This window comes from Sceloporus occidentalis, unplaced genomic scaffold (assembly GCF_023333645.1).
Source record: "Sceloporus occidentalis isolate IW3139 unplaced genomic scaffold, rSceOcc1.0.p SCAF_1, whole genome shotgun sequence".
Lineage (NCBI taxonomy): Eukaryota > Metazoa > Chordata > Lepidosauria > Squamata > Phrynosomatidae > Sceloporus > Sceloporus occidentalis.
In genome coordinates this window covers 290,984,337-291,008,197 of record NW_028316981.1, presented here as the reverse complement: position 1 = coordinate 291,008,197, position 23,861 = coordinate 290,984,337, and the positions used below count along the sequence as shown (strand labels likewise).

The 23,861-nt window shown below is 39.8% G+C and overlaps 1 protein-coding gene across 2 annotated transcripts in view; it reads right to left on the bottom strand.

Annotated features, from left to right (window-relative positions):
• Nucleotides 1-2,481: 2,481 nt before the first annotated feature.
• EMB (embigin) overlaps nucleotides 2,482-23,861 on the bottom strand; it is a 46,588-nt gene continuing 25,208 nt past the window's right edge. Inside the window, exons 4-10 of one of the 2 annotated variants that reach the window (XM_089513265.1) lie at nucleotides 22,716-22,911; nucleotides 21,909-21,997; nucleotides 15,810-15,949; nucleotides 13,788-14,079; nucleotides 11,019-11,052; nucleotides 5,133-5,200; nucleotides 2,482-3,552 (exon numbers count right to left, since the gene is read on the bottom strand). In XM_089513265.1, coding sequence (XP_089369391.1) covers nucleotides 5,143-5,200; nucleotides 11,019-11,052; nucleotides 13,788-14,079; nucleotides 15,810-15,949; nucleotides 21,909-21,997; nucleotides 22,716-22,911 — 809 coding nt within the window. In that variant the 3' untranslated portion in view covers nucleotides 2,482-3,552; nucleotides 5,133-5,142. The remainder of the gene's footprint in view (nucleotides 3,553-5,132; nucleotides 5,201-11,018; nucleotides 11,053-13,787; nucleotides 14,080-15,809; nucleotides 15,950-21,908; nucleotides 21,998-22,715; nucleotides 22,912-23,861) is intronic. The other variant, XM_089513266.1, reaches the window with a different exon arrangement.

Genomic DNA, 23,861 nt, shown 5'->3' with positions numbered 1-23,861 from the left:
ATCCAAATATTTGGCTCCTTTCTTCTTTATTGCTGTTTCACTTCAGTCGTTAATGTGTGTTAATTAATTAGCAATCGTTAAACCCATTTACTTGTTCTTCACTTAAAACTGGTCAGACGGGGATATTGATTTTCTCCTGCATACAACATAATCAGTTTACTTTGCTTACCTTGTTCTGCATAGAATGGATTGTAAATGAAGTTGTTCTGTTTTCCCTTACCTTTTGGACATCCACTTGCCTCTTGAAGGCCATAATAGCTATTTCTGTTTTAATTTATTTTTCTCTGTGGTCCGCTCAAATTGATTATTCCCCCTTTTCTTCTGTTTCTTGCAGTTGGGAGTTCTAAATCAAGTTGTGTTGCTCCATATAGAGCTAGGTTATGTGCTTGACTCAAAATGGCATCACCAATAACATTAAATTTATGATATCTGTCACTAGCACTAATTTGGTGAAAGAAGGGGTCTAAATTTAATGTGACACTAGGATACATTGTGAGACTTCTTGTTCTCTCCTGCTGCTGCCTGTAGAATTGCCTGAAAGCCAACACCAGAGGGTTTTCCAACCAGACAGTATGGGGTATTAGGGGGAGCAGCATCATGCATCTACACTGGCATCCACTACTGCATGAGTAGATGTCCACGGCTGGATACAGTCTAAGCAGGGCCTTATAAGAGAGGCCCAAGGAGGAATGTTCAGTTGAGAACCTTTCATTAGGATCACTATGGTATTGTGATTCTGAGTGTTGGACTGAGACTCAGGAAATCCATGTTCTCATCCCTGCACATCCATGAAGGTCCCTACATGACTTTGGGCCAGTCACTGACTCTCAACAGTTTTGCACTTTGAAATCGGTTCGCAGGATCTAGCAAGCAAGTCAGTGGCTGAGAGGGAGAAATTGGGACACTTTAACACTAGATGAGAATCTGGGAATGCAAAAAGTTAGCTATGACAGTCCTGGCTTATCTGTGGCAGTTAATAATAATTTGTTTGTTTTATTTATATACCGCTATTCCAAAGATCATAGCAGTGAACAGCAAGTAAGCTAATTAGCAAGTAGCAAGTAAGTTAGTCGATATGCTGCTGTAATGAGCCCTTTCCACCCACAAAAGGAGCAACCTGGATGCCCTTCTGTCTGCTGGACATGTGAGTGTACCTCCCCATTCCAGAGCAAACATTTTATACACACAAATAAATCGTTCTATGTTGAAATATTATTTTCCATGCAGAAAATGTTGTTTCCTGTGCAGACAATGCTGTTTTCTTCAATTATATGAGAAATTTGCACAGAATGAGTCCTGAATCGCAAATAGCCTTTTGAAAATAGCATGGTTTTTGAATACTTTCTTACATTAGGGGAAAAAATGCTGAAATTATTCATTGTTACCTTTGAAAAGAAATTTACTGAAGAATTACACCCCCTCTACCACAAGCACACACACATCATGCACATATGTACATGTGCACACAGACACCCTCCCACATTCACACATCTCAAGGTTTTCCCATTTGCCAATCACCTGTACTGGCTAGGGGATAAACTTCATTATCAGAAACTATGGCCCGTTCTGCACGGGCGTAAAGTATGTCCCCAGGACGTACTAGGGTTAGGAACCCCTAGTACGTCCTGGAGATGTACAAAATGGCAGCGCCCGTTCGCCATCTTGACGTCACAGACGTTGTGCGGCGCTAATGACGTCGCAAGTGCGCCATTGGCACTTCATTGGCACATGATTAGCGTGCCGCAACAAGAAGCGCCATTTGGGGGCTTCTTTTTTGCGGCACAGAGGAGCCTTGCGGTTTGGCCGCTGAGGCTCCTCCGCACAGCAAATGAAGGCGCAGGCGGACCGCCTGTTTTGGGCGGTCTGTAACGCACCTAAGGAACCCTTTTTCCATCTCCACCCAGTTGGTGGCGTTGCACCAGTTTGTGGGATCACACAGGAAATAGCCAAAGGGCCACATTTTATGAAGTCTAACATGGAAGAACAAGATATTTTGGATTATTTTTTTAAAATAAGATGACTAAACTACGGTTAATCATAATCCTTTTCACTCTCAATTGGACAGAATGAAGCATACAGTTAGTTTGCCCCTTCACACCTCAATTGGATTAAAGGCGAATGTCATGTCATTTCTGAGGGCAACCACTTCACATGCCCTGTATATCCATCCAACTGGTGAGAACTGTGCACACCGAAGCAATGTATACATCAGGAGCTCATGGGTAGACTTTCTCTGTGCAGGCAGCTGAAGAGAATCCATGGAGGAAGAAGTGTGATGTTATTCATAATTAAGAAGGGATCATGTCTTTTCACTATGGCTGGATCATTTCAATAGTTTACACAAACTTAATTATACAGAACGCTTTGAGTATCATTTGATGAGAGGGGCTGACACTTTTTTTTGAAGTTTAGCACTTTTTTATTTTAGTTAACTTTATATTTAACTAAAACATTTGAACATCTAAAGACAAAGTATACAAGTTGTTGATGAGCAATACATTTTTTATTCTGTAATCACTGTGGGTATTGAAGATTAATAATGTCAGGGTGCAGACAGTCATTGCAATGAAAAATGGGGGAAACATCAAAACTATATTTAAAATTTGTTTGAAATGTGGGTCTGCTAGTATTTGGCAGTTATGTTTTGATATAATTTCACCTCTTTGGTACATTAATAAGCAATATAGTTGTGCTTAGGAGGGTTTCCGCTAAATGTATAGTTTCTGTCTCAAGATGTTTCTAGCTAGATCAGATAGAATTAACCTAGTCTTTGTACATATACTGTAAATAAAGTCATTCTATTGCTTTTAATATTACAACTTAACATCCCCCAAATGGGGTGAGCTGTTATTTTCTAGTTTTTAGGACTTTCAGTTGCTATCTTAACTTTCCAATCCACTCTTCAAACATGAGGGTCAGCAACTTGTTTCCTTACAAAAAGCAAAATGTAAAGGAAAAGAAGGAGATGTTTGATTTTTTAAGATACGTACATTGTCTACACAAAATATTTTCAGCAGCTGAGGCATTTTTTTGAGTAAACTGTTGCTAGCTTAAAATATCGGAAAATACAGTAATTTTCAGTCAAACTCACTTATTTTGCTTCTGAATCATCACTTGTACAGATTAATCTGATGCTGCCCTACTTTCTTTGAATGAAATAATAATAATAATGGTAGCCTGGGGTAAGATCTTCAACTACAGCTGGTCAGCATATACAATACAATACAATTAAGTAAAATAAATGTCTCCATATACATAAATTCAGACTAATGGCTAAAATTAAGGCTGGGTTATTGCTAAGTGTAGCCAAAAGGCTCCAATAGATATAACCATGGAAAAACTGACAACAACATGGATTCATACAGTACTTATACACTGATGTGCATGACAGTAGCATCATTGCATAATTTCATTTCTAAAAAGGCAATTTAAGCATATTACATTTCTTAAGACATATAAAAGGCCATAATCAGGAGCTGAATTCCTGCCTGAAGGAATATCTGCCCGAAGTTTTCTGATGTAACAGATATCCATCTGTTGCCTTTGTCTTGCCTAGATAAAGCAAAATACATATTATAAATTTTATTCAGTAGCACTAATTAATTCAGAATAGCATTAATTTTATTGATTGATCAATGCTTAATTTTTCTTGATCGATAAGGTCCAGTTTCCATAGGATGTATGTCCAGACATTTGAGGGAAGAGCTTGCAGGATACAGACAGAAGATACATTAAAGTAAGGGAGGAATATCTTTGACCCATAGGTCTAATGAGCCCTGCTGAGATTCCACAATGGACTTTTGGAAGGCTGTGAACAAACTCTACTTCTTCCATTAATCACGCCATTTCATCTAAGCCACATTCATAGGCTACACTGAAGGGATTCCTTGCAATCACTGATTGAAGTGGATAGGGATTCCTTTACCAGCTTTGCTCCTCCTCTCTCTTCCCTGTGATAGGAAGGAGGAGGAAGAACAAATTTTTAGCTTTCAGACTGTGTTAGTATGGAAATGTAGGGAAAGGAAGGAATAGAAGAGGCAGAGTATGGACACTTGCTCCTAATGCTCTGCCTTCCCTTCCCCAGAATAGGAGGAAAAGATGGAAGAACTTACCCTTGTTTCTTTGTTCCACTTTCTCCCTGTTGCAGGGCTGACCTAGTAACCATTTGTTACTCAATAGCAACCATTCATTAAAGGCCATTCCTCCAATACTGAAAGGACATCTCATAATGCAGGGGTGGGCAGAGGGCACTTGTGCACTGTACATGGCTTCTAGGGACATTTTTGCAGCACTCCATATCACCAAAAACTCCTCATGTTTCCCCAGCACCACCAAAACCCATAATCTTCTGCTTCTCAAAGCCCCCAAGAGCAGTCATGTTGCACCAACACTTCCAAAAGCCTTCTAACCCCCAGGTAAACCTGAACATACATATCTTACAACTTCCTGTTTTGATTTTTTTCTCTAATATTTTTTTTAAAACATTTGTGGGCAGATGTGGCCCACAGTAGGTTCTGGGAGCAGAAAAATGGTCTTCAGAACTAGACATCACATGAGTCTGCAATCATATGATATCCATATTTCAAAGATGAAATCTTTCAAATGATATGATATCCAATATTTCATATGATATACAAGAGTTTAAAGATGAAAACTGGAACATGTGTGACCAAATAACATCAGTTTGGTCAAGATGGCAAAAGCTATTAATGTGGAAGAAGACAGGAGCTAGGAGAGGCTGAAGCAATTTGCTTTTGCCTGAGCCTGCAGGAAAAAGTAAGATTTTTCTCCTCTCCTCTTTATTTCTTTTGTGCTTTCAACTCACTTTGCAGCAAGTAAAATAAGCTGAAGGCAAAGGGTAAAGTGGGAGATGAAAAGACTGACTGTAACATTTTAAAAGCAGCCTAAAAACTGGGAAGACAAAAGATAAATCCGAACTGCCCCTAACAAATCAGGACATTAGGAGGATATGCATATCACTTATCCCTTTAAAAATCAGATGTTTATAATTTTTTGTGTGGAGTTGATCTGGGTTGATTTGTAGTTTTTGAAATTGTCATGATAAATGTTCTGAAAAAACATTCAGTACTTTCTCCATAATTCCAGAATTTTGAAATGTACTTCGAACTTACCACAAAGGACTTAAACTTTTCTTTGTCTGGTAGTACTGTTTTCCAAACCATTGCTGTCTTCTGATTTCCTGCACAGAAAAGTGGCAATAAATTGAAACTTTTACATCACAAAGCATGATGTTACTTATTTTTAGCACTGTCTACTCTGTTATTCTCTATTGTTACCTCTCATGAGTTGCCAGTTTAGGACTTTGCCAGTTTAGGATTTTACCAGACCTTGAGGTTTCCAGGCAAACACCTGAGCCCTAAGGACAGCCCTAATGATGTCATTAAGCATTATGCATTAAGTACCAACCATCATTGCTCACAGCTAGTAATTCAGCCAGAAACACATGCACAGAGAATGTATTTTTCTGTTTGCTACTTAAGACAGAAATCTTGGCTAAAAGGGCCCTTCCCAGATGAACTGAAATAAGGAGATTATTCTCATGTATTTAGGGAGACAAGATAAGGCACATTTAATGTAGCCTACTTGATTATAACCAGAAGGTTGATGAGGAGCAGAATAGAAGGTGAGTCCTGGTGCCATAAGGACTGGAGGAAATGAAGAAGTTAACTAAGGGCCTCTACAGATGGGTGACCTACAGGTGCCCCTTTTTGCCCCAGATCATTGCCACAGCAATCACACGCCACAGCAGTGATCCAGTCTCTCCAGGATCCAAAAAGAAGATGCCATTAGCTGGCTTCTTCTTGCACCCTAAAAAGGGAGTCACAGGGACGCCGGCACACCATGATGACACCCGTTCTGTACAGCACCATTTGAGCACTCCACCGTCCATGCATCATCATGGTGCGTCCCATGTGGACGAGGGCATGCCATAATGGTGCATGGGCAGCGGAACAAGAGCTTGGAGCATGTGAACGCTCAGCCCTACCACAGCCCTAGTATGCGGTCAGGCCAGTCTGTACTGCCTCTAAATAAATACACACAGCTCCCCCTGGCCCAAATCTTTGTAAATTGCATCAATAAATCAATTCAGCCTTTTAAATTGTACAAAACTGTTGCTCTCCCAGCTGATACTTGCACAGTACTTTTTCTTGCCCAGAGCTGAAGTCACCAAAACTGAAGAATTTGCACCCTCATCTTCCACCTGGACATTTCACATGCAAACTGGAGGCTTAGGACTTGATCACACAGAGCTTTTAAGGATTAAAAATAGAGTGTTTGGTGATAATTATCACATAACGCCTTCTCAGTCTCATCGCAGCCTTGCTCTCAAAAAGTTGTTAGAGTGCACCTAGTCACTGATGGGAAAAAAACCATCAATAAGCTCCCAAACACACAGCTGTAGCATCGGTTCTCAGGTGCCATAGGTTCCTTATGTGGCAGTTCTGGTATTGGGCAATCATGTGGTGTCAGTGTCTCCTCTTCCCTCCCGCCGCCTCGCACCACTCCTTGTTGCTATTCCAGAACAGGCTTTTAAAAAATGTAGTAGGATATCTCGGGAACCGAGGCCTAATTCCCACTGTGGTTTAAAGTGGATTGTGATTCCAAATGATCCACTTTAAACCACCATGGTTCCCACTTAATTCAAATCCCTGAAACTATTTGGAAGGGAAGCCATGGTTTTCCTCCATTTTTCCCCATTTAACCCACGTCAAAAAATGCTGGTAAAATGGGGTGTTTTTGAGGCTGAATCGATTTATTTGGAAATAAATCGATTCAGCCTAAGTGGGAACAAGGTTCCCACTGGCAGCAGGTTCCCCAGCCTCCCGGCTATACTTCCATGCTCCATCCATGCTTCTTGTCTTTCCTCCTAAGCCCACCCTTCAACACTCCTTTTCTGTTTCTGTGGACAACATTTCTATTCAACCAGTCCAGCAAGCCCGCACTCTTGGTTTTATCTTTGACTCTTCTCTGTCGTGTATCCCTCAGATCCAGACCACAGCCAAGGCTTGTAGATTCTTTTTGTATAATATTGCCAAAATCTGACCATTTCTCTCCGCCTCTACTGCCAAGATCCTGGTCCATGCCCTAGTGATCTCACAACTGGATTACTGTAACGTCCTCCTGGCTGGGCTTCCTCTTTCTCACCTCCGTCCTTTAATCTCTGTCCAGCATTCAGCTGCACGCATTATCACTTCCGCCCACCACTCTGACCACATCTCTCCTGTGTTGGCATCCCTTCACTGGCTCCCTCTCCCTTTCCGCATTCAGTATAAGCTCCTACTGTCGACATTCAAAGCCCTCCATGGACCGGCCCCTCCTTACTTATCAGACCTTCTTTCTCCTCACCTTCTCACTCGGGCCCTCCATTCTGGTAGTCAAGGGTTCCTGTCTCAGCCCAGGATTTCCTCTGCCCCATCCCGGATTCGACCCTTTTCACTTGCTGCCCCTCACTCCTGGAACCTTCTTCCCCCACAAGCAAGAGCCATCACTTCTTTAACTAGCTTCAAAACGGAGTTGAAAACCATCCTGTTCAGAGAAGCCTTCCCAGGCATTGCATAATTGTCGCTTACTATCTGATGTTCTTTTGTTGCCTGTTTATCGAACCATTTCCTGTATTGCTATGTATTGTATATGTATTATCCTTCTTGAGGGTATGTATTTTCCCTGGATGAAGTTTAACCTTCCATTTTGAAGCCAAGCCCTCCCTCCAGTCCATCTGTCTTGGTCCAGGCCTCGGAGGTAGAGAGGAACTGCTGGACCTCTTACCCGTTCCCGCCACCACTCCCTTCTCCTTCTGTGTCATGTCTTTTTAGATTGTAAGCCCGAGGGCAGGGAACCGTCTAACTAAAAAGATTGCATGTACAGCGCTGTGTAAATTTACAGCGCTTCATAAATAAAGGTTAATAATAATAATAATAATAATAATAATCCTCTGTCCTCCCGGCTTGCCTCTCTCCTTCCACCCCAGCATTCCTCAGTTCTCCCAACCTGCCTCTTTCCTTCTGCCCCGGCCTCTCCTCCAACCCTGGTATGACCAGGAAGACAGAGGGAGACATGGCGGGGAAGCCACGGCTGTTGTTTCCTGCTCCAGTTCTTGAAACCAGTGCAAACATAGTGGAAACCACCATGTTTGCTGAACAGGTTTCAGGAATCAGTTCAGGAAGCGAATCAAGAGGTAAGTGGGAATTAGGCCTGTGTTTAAAATTTATTTTTTTTAAAAAACTCCAAAAGGCACACTGCATAGGGCATAGGGCATAGGGCATAGGGCAGGAAGGCGGGGTTAAGGAGGCATGTGGAGACCTGAGACCTGGTGATCCTACTAACAACTAAACAAGAACAGGCAAATGCAAGATGATAAAAGAGTTTAAAAAAAAAAAAAAAAGTCCAGCTCCCAATCAATTACTCTTGCCTTCTGTTGAGGTCATCTGTATACAGTGGGATATCCCTTGGTATCCTTTGGAGTTTGGTTCCAGGACCGTCCATGGATATCAAAATCCATGGGTGCTCAAGTCCCATTAAATATAATGGCACAGTAAAATGGCATCCCTTATATAAAATGTATAAATCAAGCTTCACTTTTTGGAATTGATATATTGTTAAAAACTATTTTCAAACCATGGATGGTTGAATCTGTGGAAAAGGAATCTATGGATACAGAGAGTCAATATGTATTTATAAACTATGACTTGTGTTTCCCACTTAGGCAGCCACTGGGTTTCTATTCCCTCCAGAGTGAGAAAAGGGCACACTGTCCCTCTGCCCCAACAACCACTGTCTTCTCTTCCCATAGTGTCAGTCAATGTGAACAAGTGTACAGAATTTTAAATCCAGAGGAAAGGAACCTTGTGGGATTTTCCCCAAATCCCATCCATGGGTCAATGGTCACTAAAGGGGCACACATCCTTAGAGTACTGTGTTCCTGGCCAAAGTGCCTAGTAGTTATCTATCTGCCTATATTGTCTTCTTAATCCCAATTAGAGTCGAGCCCTTAAATCAACTAGATTCACCTAAGCACCTAGGCTTAGTTCTAACCACTATTTGAATGAGTTTACTCTAGCTGGGACTAATTAACAGGATCCCAGACTTTATTTTATTCTTATCCAGCCTTGTATTCTGCAGCTCTAGGTGTCTGGATGAAATACATTTGTTTGTGCATATAATAACACTTAAAATAGGGACATATTTCTACCCACCAAAAACTCTGGAATTCACAATGGAGTTAGAAATTGCCTCACTGTTCAAGCAATAAAATTATTTTTATCCTAATGAAAGAGGACTATGGCCCGGAACAGATGGGCCTTTGTGACGCCCTCATCACATACGAGGGCTGCCTGGTGGGAGGACCGCCCACATGCCCAGCAGCCCTCGCATGTGACGAGGGCACTGCAGCGTACTCGGCGCGTACTGGTGATATCGCTGGCGCTTTGGGGCAGCGGAAGTGCACTGCAAAAAGGAGCCGCTTCCCGGCGCTCCTTTTTTGCTGTGCAGGAGCGCCGCACAATTTGGTTGCTGCGGCGCTCCTGAGGAGCAAAGAGAGGTGCCAGGTATGCGCCTCTTTCTGGCGGTCTGTACCCTGCCTAAGATACCATTGATGCACTTTCTTTCTGTTCATCTAAAAAATTAAGACCCACTGTTATTTTGGAGTTCCATGTTTAGTTACTAATTGAGGTATATCAAGAATAGAGATGTTTTTGTTCATGAAAATTCAATGGCCAGTAACTAATTGCTGAAATTCAGCATCAGCTTAGCTCAGTTGCATACCCTCCAATATTTCACAGGTGAAAAATGGAGAATGTGTGCCCAAGCAACATCAGTGGGGCCAAAATACAAAAAATATTCACAAGGAAGAACACATAATCTCAGAGAGGCTACTTAAGTTTGTTTTTTCCTAAGCCTATTAGCAATGTAATAATTTTTCCCCTCCTCTCCTCTCCCCTGGCTTAATTGAATGTAAACTGTGTTTGCACGTTGAGCTCAGTTTGCAGCAATTGAAGTAAGATGGGGATTTTAAAAAAGAAACAGAGAGAGAGAAACTGAGACATTTTAAAAGTAGCTGGAAAACTGGGATAACAGAGGATTGATCAGGGCAGTTGGAACATAAGCATTGGCCAAGCATACTTGGACCTTAAGAAGCTGGTGATTGTCTCCAACTGTCTAAAATAAAAATGAAGAAAACAGTATGGAGACAAACTCCACATGCTATAAAATAGTAAACTGTTTATTCCTTTTAAAATAGCACAATGTGTTTTGGCCTATATGAGAAAAGACCTTCTTCAGGAGGTATCTTGTGTTTTGGAGAGTGTTCACATCTCCTGTGATTTCTCTGATGGTCTCTGAAGAAGGCCTTTTCTCATACAGATGAAAACATGCTGGACTTTTTAAAAAGGAATAAACAGCTGCCAGTCTAATAGCATGTGGAGCTTGCCTCCTTACTGTTCTCTGCTTTTAATGTGCTTCAGCACTCTCTTCACTAAAACAGAGAAGATTATCACTCATCATTTTTCGCCTCATCAGGACACAGGCTGGGCACAGGCTTGAATGGGTGAAAATGGGTGTTATACAGCAAAACACTGCCAATGCTGCAGGACAACTACAACCTATCTCTGAGATGCTCATAGCCCGCTGATTTTGCAAGGATGGAAGCTCCCCGTATTTGAAAATTGGCAGGCTAAGTATGGCTTGGAAATGGGTTGTAGTCGCCCAGAGGCATCGGCGGTGTTTTGCTGTGAAATAACACACATTTTCATCTGTTCAAGCCCATGCCCAGCCCTTGCCCAGATCAGGCAGAAAATGATGTGTGATAATCTCCAAAGATGAATAATATTTGATCACCCTGATACTTTGGATCATAACTCCCATCATGAATTTAGGAATTTAGGAGCAGACAAAAATGCCAGTTATGGAACAAACTTTAACCAATCCTGGTATAAATTTCAGACCATTTTTTATAATATAGAATATAAACACACAGAATATAGAATAAGAGGATTACTTACAGTGTTTCTGCTTGTTCAAATTCTTTTTCAGCTTCTATGAGACAAAGAAAATAATGTGATTATTTTGTATTATTTAATGTAGCAATAAATAAAATATACCATTGACAGGTAAACATGGACTTCTGCATCATGTTGAAGTAACAGGACAGGACTTCCAATTCTTAATGATTTGTGAAGATTTATATCCCTATGATCTACCACCAGCATTGTTATAATTGCTAGTAGCTTCTGTAATAATACTGGGAGTGGGTTGACCATCTGTCTACTGGATGGAAATAGAAAGCATCTCCATAGCGCCAAATGGTCCCAGGGTCAATCCTACTACTTATAATTTATTATTATAGTCCAGCTAATTAATTTCCTTCCTCCAAAAACAAATCAGTGGAGGGGTGGACTATGTTACTCTATTGCTACAAAAACAATGAAGAGTCTTGTGGCATTAGAAAGACTAACAGGTTTTATGTGACACCAATAGACTCCTGCCCATATTTCACAAAGCAAATTCAGGAAAACATATGCTAAATAAAACTGGTTAGTCTTTCAGGTGTGATCAGATTCATTTTTTGTTTTTTCTCTCAAGTGAAACCAATCAAGAGCAATGTCAGGAAAAGGAAGTGGGGTAACTGTTGGAGAACTCTTTGGGGAAAATGTATCTCTCTCTCTGGTTTCAGGGCTTGGGAAGAGGCAGATAGTCCACTATTTCACTCCTGCATCCTTAGGATTGCTCTTCTAGAGAGTTGCACCTGGGATCTAATGAAATTAATGAGAAACATAAACTGAACTCTCATTGATTCAAGGGGGGGGAGTAAAATGAATTTGGCATGAATCCATTTATTGCAAGAGGCAGTGTAGTAACTATAGGGTTTTGTGTTTTCAAGGGAAAAGTAGGCATTCATCTATGACAGGACTCATTCCCCCATATAAGAATTCCCCATATAAGACCTCACAAATGAGGTTGTTCCACCTTATAAGAATTTTGCCCTCCCATTCCTTCATTCTCCAAATTTCTGGTATTTGCAGAGAGTCATCAGCAATAAAAGTACTCTCAACCACAAGTACAACCCCCCCCCCCAAACAAAAACCAAAAACAAGACCACCACACAGACAAAACTAACATATACAGTCGGCCCTTCTTATACGTGGATTTTTTATACACGGATTCAAGCATAAACGGTTTGTAATGTTCAAAAAATGTATAAATTTCAAATATCAAACCTTGATTTTCCATTTTTTATAAGGAACACCATTTTGCTATGTCATTATATTTAATGGGACTTGAGCATACATGGATTTTGTTATACACCGGGGATCTTGGAACCAAAGCCCAGGTTATAACAAGGGTCCACTGTAGGAAGTACAAAGAAACAATAAATATGGCAGTTATAGCAAATATGTTAAATACAAGTCCTGGGTAGGGCCATTTTTGGCTGCTTATTAATTCAAGCTTGCTAGTCATTAGGTGGCCTACCAGTAATTGGTTGCTGGACATTTAAATAAGTTCTTTATTATAGTAGGGTTGCTCTTCATTCACAGTTTGTTTGAATTTTTCTAGTCATTATAATTAATATTTGTACAACAACTACTTGGTCTCACAGCTGGAGTTTGTTTGCATGCATAAATTTGGATCTTAATTTTGTATATTTATGTATAAAATATTCCATTTATTTTGTGTTTATGCTCTTTTTACACCACATGTTTTGGTATATTTGTTGTTGTTAACTACCCTCGAGTCAGCCTTCACTCATGGCAATCCTGTGAATGAGACACTCCTAGGCCCCCCTGTTTTTAACTGTACTGCTCAAGTCCTGGAAGCTCAGGGCCATGGCCTCCTTCATTGAGTCTATGTGGTCCTTCTCTCTTTCAACTGCCCTCCACCTTTCCTTGCACTGTTGCCATTTCTAGTCAGTCATCTCTTTTCATGATGTGGCCAAAGTATGATAGCTTCAATTTAGTCATCTTGGCTTGCAGGGAAGAGTTCAAGCTTGATCTGTTCTAGGACATATTTATTTGTTTTAGGTTACATTTAGATAGATTTTGGTACTCTCCTGTCATATATGTAATATTACTCCTGACTATGCTACATGTTATTTTTCATATTGTATGTTTAGTATAACATTCCGTTTGCATATATTATCATTTCTCTTTCTACGCTTGTCTGTGCAAAGGCCCTGTGTGTCTTTTGTAATTGCAGAGTGAGACACTGAAAATTGTTCACACCTAGAACTCTTTCTTGGGCTGCACATTCCCTTGGTAACTCCCCTGTCCCTTTCCTTTGGCGGTCCAAACTGTTTTTCTAAAAGCTCAACTGATGCTTTAAGTTACTGCACTGCTGTTGATGATAGGGTGACTTGGATGTCTCTCATTCATGGGGTCACCTCAAAGTCGACTTGACTGCAATTAACCCCAAAAAAAAAAAAATGCTAGAAATTGGGGGGATTGAAAGAAAATTTAATGGGATGGGCAGAATTCTTATTTGAGGGGACAATGTCCTCCTTTTCCCTTCCCTGTAGTTACACAGTTCTGTCAGTCTAATTTTGTATAAATCAGGTATGTATGCCTACAGACAGAGATATAAGATTTATCAAAGGTTAGAAAATCTACTTTTGGAGGGATGTTCCTCAGAGAATTTCACTGGCCATACTAGCTGATTGTTGTAGGGAACTGTAGTCCAAAAAATATAATTCTCCCAAACCCTGCTATTTATTAACAGTAAATGCATGCTGTTTAAAAAAAGAATGTATTGAAAAATGTACTTCTTTTGTGTCTTACCAACTTGAATTTCCTTCCTTTTGGTGCATATTTCATAGATGAAAATAGCAGCTACTAAAACAATAACTTCAGCAGCGATGACAAGAAAAGGTTTGAGTGGGGCCATATAGGTGAGAACCGTCAGTGACACATTTCCTTTGCTTTCACCTAACGGAAAAATTGCTTCACACCAGTAAAAGCCACTGTCTATCTCAGAGAGGGTTGAGATCTTCAGTTTGGTTACATTGGCATTATTCTGGGTTGTGATGTATTTCTCTGGCACAGTAGTAGTGGTATCAATATTAACAAGCTGCTGGAAAAATAAGTTTAAAATTTTTAGTAACATTAAAGTATTCTATCATTATAAAATTTAGAAACATAAATGTTTACACACTGGGGTAAAGCATAACATCAGGAAGACTGTAAATATGTATTTGAAATGAGAATGGAATCAGGGAACAAATGCACAAGTATTTGACCCACAGCACAATTTAGGGATGTTGTTTCATGAAGCATGTATTCTCTTTGGCTACAATGTTCTATCAAATATGTTATCCCATTAAAGTTCATGGGATTTTACTGGCAGAGTTTTTCATTCCCCTTCTAATGACTGTGTATCTTTAAAAGAGACATTAATAATTCTTCACAGAGTCCTCTGAAAGCACTTCAAACAGAGAACACATGGCCACCCTAATAAATAAACAGGGCACATGGACACCCTAATATTTTCTCCCAGTCATTTAACAGTAGCAAACAAGGTCCTGATTTTCCCCACCCTATCTATATTAAGCTATATGAAGAAAATCTGGGCTAAGTGGACTTTTGGGTCCTGTGAGCTCAGTCCAGGTTTGGACAGAAACAAATTCTTAAGCTCCAGTGGTTTAGTTTAGTGCCCAAAGCACAAAGGTAAGTAGAGGTCATGTGTCATGGCCTTTTTCCTTGATGGGTGCCTTGTGGGTGACTCCTAAGAGATTGACCTATTATTGTTGGAATGTGGAAGACACCTTCCCACCTTCCATGTGACAGGGGCACATCAGCATCAGTAGTGGAGCTTCCAGGCAAAGCCAGGTTGAACAGCAGAAATGGAGCACTGGCTGAGCAGGAGAAGGTCAGGTGATTCCATGTAGCCCTCAGTGGCTTGAGGAACAAGAGCACTGCCCCACCCAGTACACCTTACATCTGACCCTGTTAGGGACTATTTGTATGGGCTGATCTGCCTGGCAAATCTGCCACCACCAAGGGTTACTTGCTTCTGAGGTCAAAATGAGGTGCCCAGTGATAATCACATGGCTAGGCACCTCATTCTAACCTCAGAACAAGTGACTGGCAACAGTGGCAGACACACTGGGCAGCTTGGTGGGACACTTGTGCAGACAGTCACCCTTAGTGCAGGAATGGAGATTCAGAGGAAGAGGTATGTTTTTAAAATTCATTTGAAAGGTGTTATATCCCAGTTTTTGTGCTGAATGTGCTGGACATTGTCCAGGCTGTTCACATTAAAACAGGGGTTTGGGACCTTCATCATCTGAACAGGATGGCATCAGAACTGGGAGGAAACAGACTTTTGGTTCAGGCAGACAAAGCATTAAATGGACCTGTAAAAGAGGATGTGTAGAGAGTGCACCCATGGGCAGCATGTGGACCAATCTGTTTTTATGGTCCCTGTAACCCATCAGGACATCCCACAAACTCCAGAACATTACTACCTTTTTTAAAAAAGTGAAAGTGAAAATTAATCATACAATGGTCAAAAACCACTCAAAGACTTCTGCAGATGCAGCTATATTGCTCGTAGTAGGCTTCCTCCAATCCTCCAAAATACCCCCCCCCCAAAAAAAAGCAAAATGATTGGCTGAAAATGAAACCAGAACACACTTTGTTCTGGTGGTTTGCAGTACTTCCAGAAATGCAAAGAAAAGTATGAAAAATCAGCCTTACCTCTGGTGTACTTGCTCACCTTTGCTATAAAAGGTGGTTTAGAATATGAATAACATGAAATAAGAATTTTTCAATTTTTCAATGATGAATGAAACAGAACTTTACCTCAGCACTTCCATTGGTTGTATACCAGACCCAAGAAGAGGGGCTATAATGCACAGCCTCATCGCCAACTGTGCATGTTAGGACCACATAATCACCCACGTAACTGATGATACTCTTAGATTTTATGTGTATTTCAGGCACTAAGAAAAAAAAACAGGAAACCTCTGGAGCACATATCCAAGTATCAATAGCATATACACACTGTCTATGTCATTTACTACAATTATTTCATTGTACACGCAGAGTTAGCAGGTATATTCTCTCAGTCACCTCTTCACAGGATTTGTAATTAAATGTATGATTTCTAATGTTTGCATATTATTGGGGAGAGGAAAAAGTAGGATTAGACAGTTAAGAATAAACTTAGCAACACTTGAAAAGCAGCAACCAGCATTCAAATAATCCTCTAAATCACAACAAGGAATAATTTTCCATGTCTGAATGGGAAAAAGTAGTAGATGTGTGGGTAATTGATATACATGAAATGTATAGGATATATAATAGTCCAAGAGACTGGAGTAACTACACTTGAATACTGGGCAGAGCAGAGCTTGGACAAAAATAATTTTTGGACTACATCTCAGAGAATCTCCAAACCAGTATGTCCTCTGGGATTCTTGGAGAAGTAGTCTAAAGAAACCATTTTTCTAACCTTTTGGTCAACCTACTAAATTTTTCTTACCATGAGGTCACATTTGGGGAAGGGTGGTGCCACTCCTCAAACTATTTCTTAAAAACAACTGAAATTAATTTAATAGCATCCTACAGATAAGTAGCTTTTTCTGGATTGCACCCACTTCTACCCAGAGGCAGCAGGCTCACAGGCTTATCACAAATGCATAGGAATAAGATCCCAGCCAATTTCAGTTGTTGGGTGATTTCCCCAAAAGGCTATAGTCCTGAACATACTTCTCTAAAAACTAAATCTTACCAAAAGATGATGATTAACTCCTGAGAAACCATGATTAGCTGTACTGCATATCTGTGTTTAAATCAAAGTCTCTCTGAAATTTAATATAAAATTTCCAGACAGAACTGAAATAATATGCCATCTCTCTCTCTCTCTCTCTCTCTCTCTCTTTTCTTTCTTTCTCTAGAATGGAGGCATGTCTGCATATGTGCTGATGCATAATTCTATTTTTGGATGACACTGCATTAGCACTGTGAATGAGCGATACTAAACCCTGCACATTGCGAGATAAATAACCAGTCTGATTCTCATTTTCTGTATGAGTGACCCATCACACAGAGGACTGGCTTGCGTGATTTTTCCCTACTTTCACAAAAAGAAAGAAAGAAATTAGGAGAAGTCAATTTAAAAAGGACTCATACAGATGACATCTGTTTCTAAAGGTCAGAACACTTGTTTTTAAAGACACTGACTGAAATCCTACACTGAAGAGATGAAGACAAATATACCCTCATGGAGTGACATCATGTTTGGGACACACACGTTTCCCTTACATGTGCATTTCCTCCTTTGGGTGATGCCGAGGTTGATAGTCTCTTCCTCCCTCTGCAATGCCCAACTCTCCCCCCAACACACACACACACACACACACACACACACACACACACTTACTGAACATCCTCTGAAGCTCCCTGCATGGCTATTCTCTGTTTTGTAAGGAGTAGGTAGGATCACAGAAACACTGGGATATGTCACCATAGCGAGATGAGAAATAATTACAACAGTGCTGAGACCTTTGGAAGACCCCAGCAAATCTAAGTTTTGATGTCATCATTTTGCATCTGGCAACTGGGATGTAACCTGTCCACTCACAACAAAGCACAGAACAGCCATGCAGGAGGCTTCAGAGACTGTTCAGTAAGTCAGGGTGATGGTATATGGGTCAGCCTAACACAGGACCACATGTGGACCTACCACACTACACTGAGCCATATAGGATATTGCAGTGATAGCCTTATTTGTTGTTTGCATACTACCTCACTGTTGCAGAATAGAATGTACAACGCAATGTACAATGTGCACCACATGAAAAGTTCAATTTCTGCAACTTTTAACTGAATGCAGATATCACATCAGACAACAATTCCAGAATTTGGTGGGATTCTGGCCTATAACTCATTGAATGCTCCAGCCAACATGGTCTATGGTTTTGCTGGCTGAGAAATTCTGGGAACTGCAGCCAAAAAAGGAACTCCTCTAAGTCCAGTCCACACTGTGCATTATGTATGTGCTTCCAGTGGTCTTGTGCCACTTTCCCCCCATGCCATATTGGCACTTTCCCCTCATTAAATGTAAGAACTAGGAGGGCAAAAACAAAAGCAAAAGCTGGATCTATGAAGCCAAGAAAGAACAACACATTCTGAATGTCCTTACTGCATTTCCTTTGCTCTCATAACTGAAAGCCCAGCCAACTGAAAAGTAGAACAATGTTAAACATATTGCTTGCATCTCACCAATCAATTATGGCTGAGCACATAAACCATGAAATAAAATGTATCTGATTATTATCAGCACATCTCTGTCTGATTAATATTTGTCAGTCGAGCATGTTCTCTCTTGCGATGGTCTTTTATTTTAATGGAATTTCTTTTAGTTAGCACACACCAGAATCACAGAATAGAATAATATAGATGAAAGAGACCACAAGGGGCATCTAGTTCAACCCTCTGCCATGAACTAAATCAGTCATGAAAGAGGCCTGTCTAAAGACTTCCAAGGATGGAGATCTATTACACCCTCTGAGGCAATCTAGTGTAATGTTGAATCACTCTTATTATATTTTTTTCCTAATGTTTAGGTAGACTCTCTTTTGTTGTTATTTGAGTCCCTTGGCTCATGTTCTAATCTCTGGAGAAGCAGAAAAACAAGCTTGCTTCACATTCTACAACACGACATCCCTTCAGACATTTAAAGAGGCTATCATGCTATATCTCAGTCTTCTCTTCTCCAAGCTAAACATATCCGTTCTTAAGTCATTCCTCACAAGGCTTGGTTTCTAGAACTTTGATCATTGTGGTTGCCCTTTTATGAACACATTCCATCTTGTTAATATTGTATTGGCTTCTTCTCTGTATTCCTCTGGGGTAGTTTCCCCCTTCTTCCATTTCTTAAACATGTCTCTTTCGGTTTCAGTTCATCTGAAATTTATTTGTACACTCACCCTGGTTTCTTTAGTTACTTCTCATTTTTCTTCCTTATTGGAATTGTTTGCAACTGTACCTTCACTATTTCACCTTTAAAGAACTCCCATACACCATGTCTTTCCTTCCCTTTGAGCATTTTTACCATGGTATTTCCCTAATCTTACTAAAATCAGCTTTCTTTGAGCCTAATAAGCCTCTGATTACACTGGTCTTCCTGTATAACAAACCCCAAGAGAAAATAGTCATTCCCACCTAAAGGTCCCACTATTTCAACCCCTGCTTTGCTATGGATAAAATGCCACAGCCACAATGGTGTGAACATGATATGTGCACAACTTTCTCCTATTTTTGTCCCCCTTTGGCACAGTCTGGAAGAGTTCCAATGGTAAACTAAGTCAGTGTGGCCATATCGGTTAGCTGAAAGAGAGTCTATACACAAGCCAACTTGAGCTCATTAGAAGACAAAAACTGAAAACACAATCTTATGTCCATTCTGTTCAGTGTGCATTCAGAAGTAAACCCCACTGACTACAATGTAACAATGGGTCTCAGGTAATGGGGTTGTATCAAGATGGACTCATGTTTAGGGAACTAACCTGAGTAGAACTTAAGTTAGGAATTACTACCTTTTCTCTCTATTTTTCTATATTTAAGAGACAGCCATTTTAGTCTGGAATATCAGTATGCAAAGAGATCTTGTAGAATCTTGGAGACTGTGTAGAAGATGTTATAGCATGAGCTTTCATAGACTTGTTCTGCTTCCTCAGATGAAACTACACAGTTAGTGTCAAAGGTGCTACAAGTTCCCTTTTCATATTCTGTATCTGTTGTTGTTTGCCTTCAAGTCATTTCCAACTTATGGTGACCCTGAGGTGATCCTATCACAGGGTTCTCTGGAGTTGCGAGTATGTGACTCACTTAAGGTCACCTTGTCAGTTTCCATGGTCAAGCGGGGAATAGAATCCTCCACAGTCATAGTCGAATGCTCTGAACACCTATATCATGCTGGCTATCTTTATTCTCTATTAGGCATGTCTAAATCTGGATCCAACCTAGTGTGTGTATTAAATTTCAGCCTATGGCTAGAAGGCCTTTTGAGAGAGCCAATGTAATTTCATGGTTCGAATCCCCAGTCAGCCACAGAAAGCCACTTCAGACTCCATCTGAATAAATCTTGCCAAGACAACCCCATGATAGGTTTGCCTTAGGGTCACCATAAGTTGGAAATGACTTGAAGGCACACGACAACAACAAAAACAAAGGCCTTCTGGGGAAACAAACATATGATCAGGAGAAGGTTAAATAAATATATTTCATATCTCTAATGCAACTTTATGGACAAATATAAGTGCTCCTCTACCTACAATTATATTTTTTGTTTCTGATTCTCCAAGCAGTCATGAAGTAGGCAACGCTGTCAGCATGCTATAAACTGGATACTTCTGGGAATCAGTAGGCATTCCAAACAATGAAGAAAGCATTCTGACAATTGTCACTGGCCCTACTAATAAAAAAAAATGTAATCCTCTAAATCTGTGAACCCTGATTCCATCACACTGCTAGAGACTATTATTGTCTGTCATTTTATTACAGCTTAAATGGAGAATTTGAGTGTGCAACAATGATATTCAAGTACAATAAAATTATGGCTTTTCATGGAGAGAATCAGGGTATTGTTATTTTCCCCTCCAAAAAAGCCATATAACTAGAAGGACAATGGCTCTGGTCATAGCCCAAGGGGATGGGTCTTCTAAATGTTCTTGCTCAGATCTAAAACTGTAACCATATAAAAGGCAACACATCATTAATGTTTAAATAACATTTATCAATGTGCATCACCATTCTATATTTAGTCACATCTTAATAATTCAGCAACTTGCATCGTTAATCAAACATCATCTTACATCTGGATACCTTTTATTTCTATCCCATTACAGTAAAATGGGCAATATCAGTAAAAACTGGTACAAATCCTATACAGATTTGAAGGAGAAGGTAAAAAAACAAAGCAAAATAAACCAATGTACATACGGTCAGGAAGACAGAAATAGAGAACAAATATTAATGTTTTAAAATATAAAGCTATATATGCCCCATCCCTCAAAAAAGTCTAAACCAATGCATTCTATGCAAAGCAGAATTTCTCATGCATATTAATCAGAAGAGTTTCATATCTTAGAATTTGCCATAAATCTAATGCCTTTCAATTTGGCTTGCTCTTTGATCTATGTTAGCATGGGGCATACTTGGCCCTCAGGATATTGCTGGATTGCAACTCCCATCAGCCCTATGCAGCATGCCTAATAAAGAAGCAAATGGCTCTTTTTTATTATCAAAAAGGTGCTACAAAGGAGGCACTTTGGGGAGCTAAGGGCTGCAAAAAGGACCATATTTTGTTCATGCCTGATCAAAACATGAAGGCTTGGAGTTCTAATAAAATGGGGATCACAGCACTTGGCTGAATGGGAGCAGAGTCAAATATTCTACTCCTTTAAACCAATCTGAGTAGCCTGTATTGATATGTTGTTCTTGGAAAAATTATTTGTCAGTAGATTCACAATGGAAAAACAGGATTCTTCCCTTCAGTAAGGCAGATATACCTCTGTATCAACAAAGAGTCAAAAGTAGGGAGGGTAAGTGCACTTGGGAGTCCATTCAAAAGAGATCTGGGAAAGCTTCTTGAGTTGCAAACTATGTACTAAATAGTATAACCATACAACAAGTCAGGCATTTTTTAAAAAAGAGTAGAAAAGCTATTTTTTTAAAAAAAAATCCTCAATCTCTCATCTATGTAACTGTTCTAGCTATGACTATAAAATCACAGTTCTATAAGACTGCAGCTGTTTATAAGATCAAATTGCTATTCTCTCATAACAACATATACATCCATCAACAGTGGCAGTCAACTGCAGGAAAAGAATCAAATCAAAGAATTTTACTGTATTATTAATTTGACCATTGAAGAAGAAAAATCTGGAATCTTACCTTGTAAATGAAATGTAGCATTTATTTCTGGCTTAGTTTTAAAAATGCACATATAACTTTCCATTTGGTCTTTCCTTTCCAGTTGTATCCTTAAAAGAATAGTAAAATAATTGATGGTATGCAGAACTGATTTAAAATGAGACAATAATAATAAGGATTTTATAATAAAAGTAAAAACTGAAAACAGTATGAAAGGAAATGTTTAGTTACATCAGCTACAAAGAATGATATTCTGACCTTATGGAAGAGATATTCAAATTGTACAGTATAGCTTGTTTATACTAATATAGGTCCATCAGTTGATGGCAGAAAGGTTTTGCATTATGGGCCATTGAAGATTAAACACTACAGATGACTTTTTCCTAGTGGAATTATTCATTATGGGAGGCATGGCATCCTTATATTGACTTATACTTTGCACAGATGTGAAATACTGTAATACCTATTTATTTATTATATTTATTTGTATCCCGCTCTTTTCTATGCTCTGGCATGATCTCATTATGACTGTCTTATTGCTGGCTGCCACTAGTGTGAAATATATATCACTGTAATTATCTCTACAGACATGATCATGAATGAGAAGAGGGAAAAAACAGCACAGGGATGCCACTTTTGGCTACAGTTTTGTATCTCATATCATGTCAAACAATTTTTTAAACACTATTTACATTTATCATGCGACAGGAAATTCAATGAGGGAGTAATCAATGTAGATTGATATCTCTGCATGCCATTTCCTTCTTTGCATAGTTCATACACATATGTTTTACACCATGCCAAACAAATCTTATAAAAGCAACTCACGTGTATCGAGTGCACCATTTAGTATGGGTCTCTGTCCTTTTGAGGCTCTCCTCTTTTATTAGGTTGTCACCAGTTTTCCAGGCAACCTCCATTTCTTCCACTTCTGTAGAAGGTCCAATAACCAAACTACACAACAGTTCCAGGTTAGTTGGTTTCTCTACTGTGACACTTTTTGTTACTGGAGTGTTAGGAAATCCTGCCGGAAATAATTAAAAGACACCTGTTATCTGATTAAAAGAAAGTAACTTAAAATATGACATTAATATTCAGACATCTCTTGGTTTCTCCACCCACCCACCCACCCCCCACACACACACCATTTAATAGTAGACTGACATAAATTTATATTAATTTTGTAATTAAGATAGCAGGTCAGTTCTACATTCCTGAAACACCACAGTCATGCCTAGCATTCCTATACCATCCTAGGCTTCATGTCATTTTATGGTGCTTGCCTCCAAGGACAATATCACACTATAGTGTTGTAGCTCTATTATTCCTCTTTAATTGTTATGCTTGCTTCCTGTGGAATCTTGAGACTTGTAGTTTAGGGAAGGGCATTTAGAATTCTCAGCCAGATGGATTTATACCATGGTGTACCAGGTTAGGGAAGCGATGCAGTGGCTTAATGGTTAAGACATCAGTTAGGATTACCAGAAGATCATCTAGTTGGCAGTTTGAGGCCTGATTGCTGCATGATGGGTGAGCTCCTGTCGCTAACCCTAGTGTCTGCCAACCTAGCAGTTCAAAAGCATGCAAATGCAAGTAGAAAAATAGGTACCACTTTGGTGGGAAGGTAACAGTATTTGGCGCAGTCATGCTGGCCACACGACCATCAGAGTAGTCCTCCGACAATGCTGGCTCTTCAGCTTAGTAACAGAGATGAGCATCGCTCCCTACAGTCAGTTACGACTTTACCTTTACCTTTTTAATTTATTTATTTTGCTTAAACAAGGAGAAACTACATTCGTGGAAGCCACCCTAAAACAGGGTGCATGGCCTCTGGTGTGCTTTGTTATTAGTGAAAAGAACGTTTCTTTTTGAAAAATTTAAGTGGATTTCAGTCCTTTCTGCCACCTCACTTGTAGCCCATGTTGAGTTATCGGAGGGAAACAGGCTGCCCCCCAGCTCTAATGAAATTGTTCA